This window comes from Ovis aries, chromosome 7 (genome assembly GCF_016772045.2).
Source record: "Ovis aries strain OAR_USU_Benz2616 breed Rambouillet chromosome 7, ARS-UI_Ramb_v3.0, whole genome shotgun sequence".
NCBI lineage: Eukaryota > Metazoa > Chordata > Mammalia > Artiodactyla > Bovidae > Ovis > Ovis aries.
The window spans coordinates 16,140,261-16,152,691 of record NC_056060.1 but is presented as its reverse complement, the minus strand read 5'-3'; the positions used below and the strand labels follow the sequence as shown (position 1 = coordinate 16,152,691).

General features: G+C 42.3%; 2 protein-coding genes across 4 annotated transcripts in view; both read right to left on the bottom strand.

Moving 5' to 3' along the window:
* The window catches only part of PAQR5 (progestin and adipoQ receptor family member 5), a 122,288-nt gene extending 117,680 nt beyond the window's left edge, over nt 1–4,608 (bottom strand). For both annotated transcript variants that reach the window (XM_042252103.2, XM_042252106.2), the window contains exons 1-2: nt 3,724–4,608; nt 3,491–3,632 (exon numbers count right to left, since the gene is read on the bottom strand). The gene's annotated coding sequence lies outside the window, so the exon portion shown is untranslated. The remainder of the gene's footprint in view (nt 1–3,490; nt 3,633–3,723) is intronic.
* A 1,678-nt stretch (nt 4,609–6,286) lies between these two features.
* Nucleotides 6,287–12,431, bottom strand: part of GLCE (glucuronic acid epimerase) — a 116,727-nt gene continuing 110,582 nt past the window's right edge. For both annotated transcript variants that reach the window (XM_004010269.6, XM_042252102.2), the window contains one exon: nt 6,287–10,558. In XM_004010269.6, the coding sequence (XP_004010318.2) occupies nt 9,534–10,558 (1,025 nt within the window). In that variant the 3' untranslated portion in view covers nt 6,287–9,533. The remainder of the gene's footprint in view (nt 10,559–12,431) is intronic.

The window sequence follows — 12,431 nt, the reverse complement described above, 5'->3', positions numbered from 1 at the left end:
TATCTCCAGACAATGCTAAATGTCCCCTAGGTGGCAGACATTGCCCTAGTGAGAACCACTGGTTTAGAGAATCGTGTTGACAACTGAGTCAAAGGGCTCAGGCATTACAATATAGCTCATCATGCGTCCCTTCAGAATGCCCACAGGAGCTGGAGGGAAGAGGGATGCAGTTCAGGCTGTCAGAGATGCTTCATGGCTGAAGTGCGATTTTAATTTGGATCTTGGAGCTGAGCAGAGCCTTGGAAGAACTGTCACAGCACAGAGGAGAACTGAGATAACTTATCATGTAAAACTGAGAAATGCTAATGCTCCAGTAGGAACAATGGGGGTTAGATAATGGGTAGGTCTCATTATCAACTGGGGATAAAAGGCCTGTATAAATACCTAGGAAATCCTAAGATAATGCCAGGTTTGTTGTTATTGTTTAGTTGCTAACTCGTGTCTAACTCTTTGTGACCCCCGTGGACTGTAGCCCACCAGGCTCCTCTGTCCGTGGGATTCCCCAGGCAAGAATACTGGAGTGGGTTGTCATTTTCTTCTCCAGGGGATCTTCCCCACCCAGGGATCAAACCAGTGTCTCCTGTATGGGCAGGAGGATTCTTTACTACTGAGCTACCAGGGAAGCCCGATACGTTCGGTCACCCATGAGTTAAATCTAGTGTGTTAAATGTGTTCTGTTTGGTTCATCTAGTAAAGATTTAAGTTTTTTCTTTTTTAAAAAGTTATTTTTTGGCTGTGCTGGGTCTCTGTCGCTGCATGTGGGCTTTCTCTAGTCGCAGCAGGTTGGGGGCGTCTCTTGCTGTGGAGCGGGGACTCCCGGGCGCGTGGCCTTCAGTGGCTGTGGCACACAGGCTCAGTTGCCCTGAGGCATGTGGAATCTTCCTGGTCCCAGGAATTGAACCCATGTCCCTTGCATTGGCAGGTGGAGTCCCAGCCACTGGACCACCAGAGAAGTCCCCAGCGAAACACTCTTAAACAGGATGCGGTCACTCCAGTTATACCAAGGCATACCTGATGCAAATAACAGCTTACAATTTAGTTCACATTTTGACAGGAATCACAGTTTAGCCCAAGTCTCTGATTTCAAGGGAAGCTTGCTGGGGGTGAGAGAAGGGTGGGAGATAACTTTGGGGAGGGGTCTGTGAGGTGGGGCTTAGGGGAATGGGCAGGGGTCCTGGCTTTAAACTCCTTTCCCTAAACTGAGAAATGGAATTATTCTTTGAACCACAAGACAGCCGGGGCATTTCTTCTGGGTGGTTCCAGTGTGGGGAGAGTTTCCTTCCCACTGAAAAGACAGCAGCTGTGTGCGGTTTCCCCGACTTCTTTGGGTTTTCTGTTAACCTTATTTCTCTGTAGCTTTTGCCCTCAGGATCTGCTGGGCCCACCAGGCCTGGGCTGAGTTCTGAATTTCCCAAAGAGGTGGGCAGGCTGCACTGCGTGTGTGTTTGTGTGTACACACTCACACACATGGGTCTGGGGCCCACTGTGACCCTGACCCATCTCCCAGAGAATTCAGTGCTGAGGACTCTGGAGAACTGGTTTGTTTGAGGGGACGGAGTAAATGAGAAGCTGCAGGGAGGCCTGCATTCCGCCGTTAAAGGGGATGCCCACTCCACTGGTCCCCTAGGACCACCCTAAGGATAAACTAAATGAATGGAAAGATGCTAAAAAGTTAAATGTAGCAAATTGCTTTAGAATTTCATTAATGCGAATTCTGATTTGGAATTTGTAATATTTTAAACTATTTTGTTTTCATAGCAGACAATACAATACGTGTGCCTCCTGAATCTATTACCTCACTGATTATAGAGCGCAGGGACCCATTCTCACTCATCACTGTCTCCCCAGCAGCTGGCAGTGCCTGGTAACTGGCTGCTATGAATCCTTTCAGATGTTTCCTGTGCATTTTCATTTGTGTGTGTGCACATGCACACACAAACACACTCTACTTAGATCTTACTCTGCAGCATATAGAGTCCTGAAAGTCCATTATGGAAGACAGTAAACAGCAGGAGAGTGTTGGAGAGGCTTGGAAGGGCTGCAATGCCAAGTCATCCAAAATCTAATGTAAAGAGTCCGGGGATGCAAAATAAGCAGGGCACATATCAAGGAGACCTGATCGCTGAAGAAACCTCCTTTTTCTGGGCTCTTCTAATCATTTAGTAGAGCAAGTATCCATTACAGCAGTTCTGATGGCATCCACAGGTGAAATGGGCTCATTTCCCCATCTTGGGCCAACACTGGGGCTGTGACCTGCATCCCTAGTCGAGCCCCCTGGGGTGGAGTCAGGAGGTAGTGGATCATGGCTATTGCTTGGGGAAGATGGGTTGGAACATGGAATCTGGGGGCAGACATACCACACCGTTAAATTTCTGAGTGACTTCTGGCAAATTGTTTGACTTCTGCAAGTTCGTTTTTTCATCTGTGTAACTCACATAGTACTTCCTCCTGAGACTGACAGAAGAATTTAAAGGCGAGCACATGGAGTCCTTTCGCCTGAGCTGACGACTGCTTGGCTCTGATGTGGGGAGGGGGAGGCCACGCACAGCCCGTCGGAGGAAGAGCACCTCTGGCTGTGGCTCAGGGCAGGCACAGCATCTTCTTGCCTCTGCTGCCCTGAGGTTGGGAACATGTGAAAAGAGCTGCATGGCCTTGAGAGAGCTGCTTAAACTGTTTTGTTTTCTCATCCACCACCCGAGTTAGGCTGAGCTGTACACGAGGCTGAGTCTGGGGGACAACAGTGGTACTTATTCCGGAGCAAAAATGATCTAGAAACACCAATCCAGAACCATAGTTTGCTGTACCCTGACGCTCAGAGCTCCGAATATTTACTCTAGCTGATAAGCTACCTGGGTAACACCTTCTGGTGGGTGTTTCCAGATGGAGGCAGTATCTTTTTTTGTTGCCCACAGGAGTGGAGATGATGCTTCTTCTCCTGATTACCTTGCCACACCATCGATGGAATTTGGGAATTAGTTTGGGGCCTCCCACCCTATATTCCATTGAATTGGCGAGATTTCACTTCACTGGTATTAAAAATGCAAAGGCAGAATAACAGGCATTAAATTAAGATCAGGCACTTTTGCCAAACACCCCTCCACCCCCACCGGATCTCAGGAACTTCAAGTAAAGAATCCACCTTCAATGCAAGAGACACAGGAGACCCAGGTTTGATCCTTGGGTCGGGAAGATCCTCTAGAGGAGGAAATGGCAACCCACTCCAGTATTCTTGCCTGGAGAATTCCATGGACAGAGGAGCTTGGTGGGCTACAGCTCGTGGAGTTGCAAAGAGTCGGTCGGACACAACTGAGCAACTAAGCACACTAGTCCCACCCAAAATTAACACTACTAGATTTTCTAAACCGAAACGGAGCAGTCATTCTTACCTCCGGGTGCCGATGAGAACAGAGCAAAATCCCAGGAAGGCACTGGCTCTTCCAGGTGCTCAGCTTAGAGGCAATGTGTGTGGAGTTGCCTGATAATATCCTACCTGAACTGCGTGTTTACCCAGTTTGTGGGTTGCTCGACTTCTGATCCTTCACAGGACTTTTTTCTTCTTTTGCTGTTTTCTTGGCTACAGCTCCTCCTTGATGGTTTACTTTGCAGTCCTGTCATTTCACAAAATCCTACTCCTGAAAAAGGATTAGCAAAATTACACAGTGTGGCTGCTACTTAACATTCAGGAAATGCAGCATCCACACACAAGTTACCAATCATACTTACCAGATGGTAACTGTATCTTTTCCACCAGAAAGTGAGCAGCAAACACTGAAACTCATCACTAGTACAACATTTAAATTCACACCCATTTTTGATTTGACATCCTTAATAAGCTGGTATAATGAAAGCCAGTATTTTATCCCTATATTGTTCACTATTTATAATAGCTACAATAATGCAGACTTGATATTTCTTTAAATTGTCATGAAAAAAATCTCACCATAACCTACAATTTTGATATATTCTGCATCTGAATATACTTTTTGCAATACTTCAGAGTTCTATATTCAGAATGGGCTAATAGAAATAGCACATGGCAGGAAGGATAAAAACCTAGCAGCTGATGATGGTATCCATATATTTTTTTAGCACCACTGCTTAAGTTTAGTGATTACTTTTTGGTAGTTTATTTTAAAAACTTTAAGATCAACCAGTTCTCTCTTACTGGACTATATTATGAAGCAGCTGATGCCCAGGGGTGGAGTAAGTTCCTGACGTGATAACAGCAGAGCCAGAGAGCCTTATTTTCTGAGTCCCAGGTCTAGATTGCAGCTCATTGAACATACCCTAAAGATCTCTTGAGTTTTGGCCTTAGCTGGGGGTCAACAAATTAAATGGCAGCACTGGCTAGTTCGGTTTCACTGCACTTAATGAGTAAAGTGGTTGCTAATGGGCTGAATTGTGTCCCAATTCCATGGTGAAGTCAAAACCACTAGGACCTCAGATTGTGACTGTATTTGGAGAGAGGACCTTTCAAGAGGTGGTGATGGTTTTGTCGCTAAGTCCTGTCCGACTCTTGTAACCCCATGGACTGTAGCCTGCCAGGCTCCTCTGTCCACGGGATTCTCCTGGCAAGAACATTGGAGTGGGTTGCCATTTCCTTCTCCAGCAGATCTTCATGACCCAGGGATCGAACCCAGGTCTCCTGCATCGCAGGCAGATTCTTTACCAACTGAGCTTTGAGGGAAGCCTCTTACAGAGGTAGCTAAGGTAAAATGAGGTTTGTGAATTAATGGGCCCCAATTTAGTATGACAGGTTAGAACACAGGTACTACCACGTGAGGACACAGCAAGAAGGTGGCCATCTGCACACCAAGGGAAGAGGCCTCAGAAGAAACCACCCCGATGACATCTGGATTTTGGACTTACAGCCTCCAGAACTGCAAAGAAATAAATCCCCACTATTTAAGCCACACATTTCTGTGGCATTTTAAAAAATGGCAGCCCAAGCAAATACAGTGGTCCAGACCAAAGGAAAATGCAGAACTCACATTATGTTTTTGTTTGTAATAGAAACACTATGTGGTTAAGCAGGATTCATTTATCTTCGGGATACAGTGGTAGCTTATGGAACCAGAGCAGAAGCCAGCAGGCCTCAGAAGTGCACTGGGTCCAGGGCCTGGAGCACGGCCAAGATTCTGTTCTCATCTCTGCTTTTCACTGTGTATCTGCTTCAGTTTTTCCAATTCATCCCAATTTCCAGTTCCTGGGAAGAGATTGCCTGGCCCAGATTGAGTGAGGGACTCACCGTGTCTACAGTCATGCAGAAGAGGCAGAGTCACAGGCACACAGTGGCCATCAGAGCCCTCTGGAGACAGAGGAAGCATTCTCAGGAAAGCAGAGCTCACCAGACCATGAAATAGGTTCTCTGTAGCATGGAGGGTATGACCCACCTCAAGGGCTATAGGGAGGCTAATATGTGATGCTCAGTGTGCTGAAGTGGAACGGTTGATGTATTAACAGTTTGGCTACAAATAGCAAAATTAAGGCAAGAGCAGCCTGAGACCTCATTCAGACCAAGGACTGCTTGCATCCTGATGGCTGTTTCCCAACTAAGGATGAGAGAGAAGGAAGAAATGCCAACATGCTGATTAGCAGCCTGTCAAAGGATACACACTCATCAGCTAGAAAAAGTTGACTGGTGATCAACTGGAATTCCAATATACAAATGGTGTGGAATATTTATAATCTAAAAAATAATGTGCAATGAAACATAACAGAAAGCCAGACTGGTCTCTGATTTCATACATACTTGGGAGCCTAAATCATTACTCTCTGAAAGGAAGAGGTGAAAAGATTAAGTAACACTTTTTGTTCTGGAGAAGAGGGTAACATGGAAAATACAAGAACAAATTTTCAATTAAATCAGAATGAGTCAAAAATGATTACCAGCCTGAATTAGCATGGGAAAAGGAATCCTCACCACTGTCATGCACCCTGCTTTCGCTCACATTACCTCTTCTTCCAGCTGGTACCCAGACCTAAAGCCCCTGCTTAGCTCCACCTCCTCTGTAACACCCTCCCTGACTGATCATATCATTTGGCATTTTATTTTTCTGAAACTGTTTGTGGATACTGTGTTCTCCACTGCCCCACCCAGGACTAAACCTCCTTAGGGTGAAAGCCCATATGATATTCCCCAGTTTGTCTTTAAGGGTCTCATATACCTTTCACGAACATTTATTGCATGACTAGTTGCCACCAGCCAAACTGAAAATGGTCAGAAATCCGCTTGCTGGGCTCAAGTAATCTTAGAATAAACAGAGAAGAGAAACATCCAGGTATAGTCCTTTTAAGATAAAAACTTTATTTTACAATTATATAAAGCAGCTTTACATTAAGCACAAACAATCCATTTACTTTGTATAGAAACAAAATACCTTTCCATCTGCAAAAAATCAAGTTTTGCTGTATATAAAACTAACATGTGCACATTGTGCTTAAACTGCAAAGTCTGTACAGCTTTACAAAGGACTACCCTTCAGAAGGGCATCCAGTAAACACTTTATTGCATATTTAACATATGGTCTATAACCCACATGTACAGTGGAGAAACAAGAAAAACAATCACAAGGAGGATGAAAATAGCAGCTTTCAGTGAAACTTCTGCACACCTACAAAGAAAAAGGACTGCCACATCTGGAGAGTTGTGCTTGTGTGTCGTTTCTTGTATTTGCTCACGTACACTGGATGGTTTTTGGATGAAGCCTTTATGTACAGTAACTCTGAAAGGGTCAAACTTGACCTTTATCTGGAAACTTTTGGCTGGTTTTATAACTGAAGTGGCAATAGATTTAATTAAACATCAAAGCTAACTCAAGATAAGTGTAAACAACTAATACCCATAATCTTGGAACAAGGAAAAATTTAAAGAATTTAAAAAAAAAAAAACAAAAAACGGCAAAATACCTTCCCCGTTCTCTCTAATCTCAGACAAAACATTTTGCATAATTTAAAACCCTAGAAAACTCCCTATGTGTTTAGGAACAAAAATGATGGATGGTCCCAGGCAGTGTTTCCCCACATGTGTCCCTCAGATCATGTGCCTCAGAATTACCTGAATGCCTATTTTAAAAATGCAGACTACCATGCTTCACAGGCAGATTTACTGGATATCTGGAATCTGTATTTCAGTAAGCTCCCAGGTGATGCTGAGGCATTCTAAAGTTTGAGAACCACTGGTTTGTACTGCCAGGGATGCTACAGGTTCAACTCACTCTCTTGGAAAATCCTGGGATCACAGGAAAAATCAGGTTGCTGTTGCAACATGGAAGGCAGTATGAGACCAACAGCAAAGAAATTGCAATGCCATTTCTAGACCAAAATGTCTTTCTACTTTCAGTGAGAAAAGACAGCCACATTGTTAAGGCACTGATATTTGTCACAGAAGCAGTACCATACTGTTTTCACTGATTCCCTCAATCTGAAGTAGCAGTATGCAAACAGAAGGCCGAAATCTGGACTGCTCTAAATAATAACAAATACAATGGAGTAAAACGGATTTCCAGACTGGAGAAAGTTTATTTTTGAGTGGTGAAAATAAAATTAAAAAAGGAGTCTAGACATTCTTATTGAGACATCTAATGTATGAAGACTACAAAGGTCAACAGCTAGGGAGAAACCTAATACCCCACAACTGTTGTGGCAAAATTGACTTGTGGTCATATAAACTGGGAGTTCCAACTTCCTTTTCCATGGCCAGTTTCCATGGGCTTCCCTGGTGGCTCAGATGGTAAAGACCCTGCCTGCAATGCAGGAGACCCAGGTTCGGTCCCTGGGTTGTGAAGTTCCCTTGGAGCAAGGGAATGGCTACTCACTCTAGTATTCTTGCCTCGAGAATTCCATGGACAGAGAAGCCTGGCAGGCTACAGTCCATGAGGTCACAAAGAGTTGGACACGACTTAGTGACTAAGAGTTTCATGTCAGTTGTAGGTCTTTGTTCTGGCTGCTGATACAACATAGACTTTGCACAAAGGCATGTATACATTTCCCCATTTCTGAGTGGTGTTGGTAGGCTGAGTCCAGTCAAGATGCAGTGGGCAGGCAGGTGCCCACCTCGCTCTTGATGTGCATTTCATATAGGTCACACACACACTGCACTGCATGTGTCAGACTCAGTCCTCTGAAACTACCGGATCTCATATTTCCGATCTGTATAAGTTATTGTATTGATTTAATGTATTGTCATACACTGAAACAGAGACAGCAAAATCAATCTCCCTCAGTTCTGACCTACTGCCTAAGTCCGAGAACAGACACTGCCCAGGGTATGAGGGCTATGATGCCTATTTATGTGAGGTATGTGGGATATAAAACCAAAATAAAGGTCTGATTACACATGTACAGCTAATATAGTAGCATCACTTTTATCCAAGAGCTGAAATAATTTAAAATTAAAAACTGCAAAGAAAAAACACCAATACAGAAAAGTTTGGAAAGCTTACTCAAAAACTATGTATTTTGCGTACATCAATAGTTTGGAAAGCTGTGGACCAAGAATGATCTAAGTAGGAAAAAAATCTGCTACAATCCTTATAATATCTGACCTAGTATTTTTCTTTAAAGGGGAAAAGAATCTAGAAAAGGCAGTGGTAGTGGGCTTATTAAAATTACTACCTCCTCACCAAATTTAGGTTTATAGTAAAATTTCCCAAATGTTCCCAAAATGTCCCCCCAAAATAGACAAAACTCTCGAGTGTAGTCTGAAATGAAATACAAAATTTGAGACAGTGGCAAAGAGAAACCACCACAATGGGGGTAGAGGAGGGGTATACTGATTATCAAATCTTTACTGATTGTAGATTGTTTCATAAAACAGACAACATTTTTGTTCTGGTTCATAATTTCTTGTGCAGTCAACAAGTTTCATTTTAGTTGTGCTTACATTATATAACTGTGAAGCCTGAACACTGGTTGTGTTTTTAATTTATACACTTCAAGCAAACCATAAATTCAAAATATTCTCCATATATACCAACTTGAACAAATGCAACAAACGCTCATCCACCCCTAAGAAATTAATTTATAGAAAAGAAAGATCATTTTTAAAGTTGCACACAGTCCACTATTCAGGCTACAAGTACATATTTACTGTATTTTAGCACATTATTTTTTAAAGTCTGCTTTCAACTTAAACATAAATAACCACATTTTAAAAGAGCCCCATACTAAGTTTTCAGACAAGTGTTGGACAACTGGCCATTAAGAACTACTTACCATTGTCTTTCCCAAATCGAGAGAACTGGACTACCTGTGGAACTGAACAGGGTGATAAGCAAGGCCAAGTTAAATATCTTCATTCAGCCCACTGACTAAACACTTTTCTGCTCTAAATGCCACCGACATTCTAGACACTAAACCCATGGAATGCAAGTATCTCAGAAGACTGGTTTTAAGGATCATTTATCACTTTGATGTAATCCACAAAAACCTAGTATACACCCTTTTAAAATGTGCCTATGCTCTGCTGACAGAGAGCCTCTATCTAGTTTCTGTGTACAGCAGAGGCTGACGTAGGATTTTGGTTCTGAGCTCTAGTTGTGCTTTGCCCGGCTGCCTTTAAGGTAGCTTTTCCACCTCTTGACAAATTCTTTGAAGATTGGGGACTCATCAATGGTGCTAAGCAGCTGCAGTTGATTGATGTGGGTGGTGTGATAGTCCCAGCGGGCCAGGTTGGGGGCAATGCCAAGCATGAAGTGCCGGAGGTCGTAGATGGTTCCTGAGCCAGTGTCATACAAGGGGAGCATGGCTTTAAGGGATTCCATGCCACGCTCATACAGGGACCTCGCTTCTTTCCCGAGTTTTTCCCCTGCAGTTTCTTTTAAGTCATACAGCCCAATTAAAGAATACATAAAGCCATTTAAAACAAAAGAGCTAGGTGTAGTTGGATATTCTTCATACCAGTCATGCTTATTCATAAACACAGCCTTGACTCCATGCTGCTCTGACAGAAACTTGTAAGGGGCTGTTGCCCTTAAAGCTGAACTGAGGAATATATGGTCTTTTGTTAAGAGATAGGCCCTGACTAATGTAGAAATGGCTTGCCCTTGGGCCATGGCAGAGTACCACCCTGGCTCTAAAGACTTGAAGCCTTCCCCTAACTTACGGGTCACCATAATTGGCCAGCCGCCTTTCTCATCCTGGTTCCTCACCAGCCAGTCACTGGCAGCGAAGAAGGCAGCCATGTGGGCTGTGGTAGAGATGGTAATGTTGTCAAGGAAGCCCTTCCCTTTTGCAATCAGCCTAACCACCTTCTTGGGCATTATTCTTGTTGGCTTGACAGCTTTTGTGTTGGAAAGACCCACTCCTTTCCTGAGGTCAGTGACCAGGTCCCTGGTAACCGTGCTCCATGATGTTCTGGGCCCGATGCCATAGTATATGTCTCTTTCTTTAAAAGCAATTAGCTGGGTATTTGAGACATAATGTACAGTGAAGAGCTGATTCTTTTCTGTCGTCTCCAGAACCACAGACACACTTCCATTTGTTAAGAACTTGAGGTCAAATGAAATAATAAAATCTTTTGTGTTCCCCAGTTGCAAGGATACACCTTCACTGGTTTCTGTAGGGGAAAAAATATAACAAAAAATACTGGTTAGGATAGAAGGTCTCTCTCCGTATTTAAAATTTACTTAAAATTCATCCTTGATAACCACTGACCATAAAAAATTAATACATCAATATATGTTGGATTATTATTTTTTTAATTTTTATTTTTACTAAGTTAACCATAAACAAATGGCAGAATTGTTGAGTCCACGATGGCTTGTGAGCATCAGAACAAAGCTCTTTTACCTTTTGGCCTGTCTAGTTTATATTAGCGGGGTTAATGGCCTTAGCAGATAGCTAAGGTACTGTGGTCAAACTGCCTTTTCTAGATCAAAATTGGTTGATCAATAATCAATGACTGTCTAATATACCTATTCTACAAAAAAGAAAAAAAATAGCCCAAAGCTGGTTCAACACATAGTATTATAAGAAAGAGGCTAGAAGAAAATAACAGTTAGACATGAATTGATGGAACAGGCAATTATGGAAGTTGTACAGAGAATGAGAACATCTTAGACTTAAACATCAAATGATGCTTTGAGTGACTTTTTGAAAACCAATTTCAAATTTTTTTTTTTTGGCTATGCTGCATGCTTGCGGGATCGCAGTCCCCCCATCAGCAATTGAACCCAGCCCCTCACGGTAGAAGCATGGAGTCCTAAACACTGGACTGCCAGGGAATTCCCTAAACATTTTTTATTTAATTAATATCTGGTAAGTATTTACTGTGTTCTAAGTGCTACACATTAATTCATTTAGCCATTATAACAATCACAAGAGTAGTGCTATTATTACTCTTTATGGATGGTGAACAGAGACAGAAAAGTTAAGTAACTTGCCTAAGGTACAAAGAGCTGAACCCAGGTTGTTTAGTCTGGCTCTATAAAGTACATGCTCTTAATCACCCATCGTTGTTGGAAATGATAGGTTTGTTTTCAGACATTCACTGGAATTGTGAATAAAACTTCTGGAAATTAAGCAATGGGCTCCTGTAGTCAACAAAAAGTGAGGAATACTGGGGGAGATTGAGGGGAAAGCATAGATTTTGGAGTTAAACAAACCTAGTTTGAATTATTAACTCCACCACTTACTAGCTTTCAGATGTTCAACAAAATACATCTTTGAGCCTTGGTTTCTTCACGTGTTAAGTAGAGATAATATTACTTTGCAAGGAAACTGTGAGGATTAAAAAGAAAAAGGATAGTGGCTTGGAACATAATAAAAAACAATGATGATAATTCTGAAGCCAAAGCGTTCAGAGACTGAAAAAATGGTAAGAGCTGTTCTATTTGGCAAATAATCAAACAAGAAATTTCTCTTGCATATTTAGAGCAGTAAAAGAAACTGAGCATATTATAACCAAACAGTAGCAGCAGCAGGAAGAAGAAATGTTTTGTTGTTCACTGCTACTGTTTGGTTATAATATGCTCAGTTTCTTTTACTGCTCTAAATAGAACAGAATTCAAGAGATGGTTCTAAAAAGCTTCTCAGCCCTTGAGGAGATCAAGATGAGGGCTGCTGTTTTCTACCCTAATCCAGACTACACTATTAATCAGTGTAAAAATAACCCCTCTAGATGCACCCAAAATCAAAAGTCCTTTTTAGTCTAAGCATTTCCTGCTACAAGCCATAAGCTAAATATTCTTAAACATCTCCATGTACTTTCTCACCCAGCCAAGCCTGTTGTTTTACAATAGGCAAAGATGCTCTGTGTACTAGAGTATCACAGAATGCCACAGGATAAAAGAAGTTTTAGTCACAGAATAAAAAACTAAAGGTCACTCATTATTTGCACTGCATTAAACACTCATAAATCCATTACTTAAGGTCATCTAGAAGGAGTAGATTTGTATTGTGGCTTTCAAGGTCTGTGAATTACACAGCCA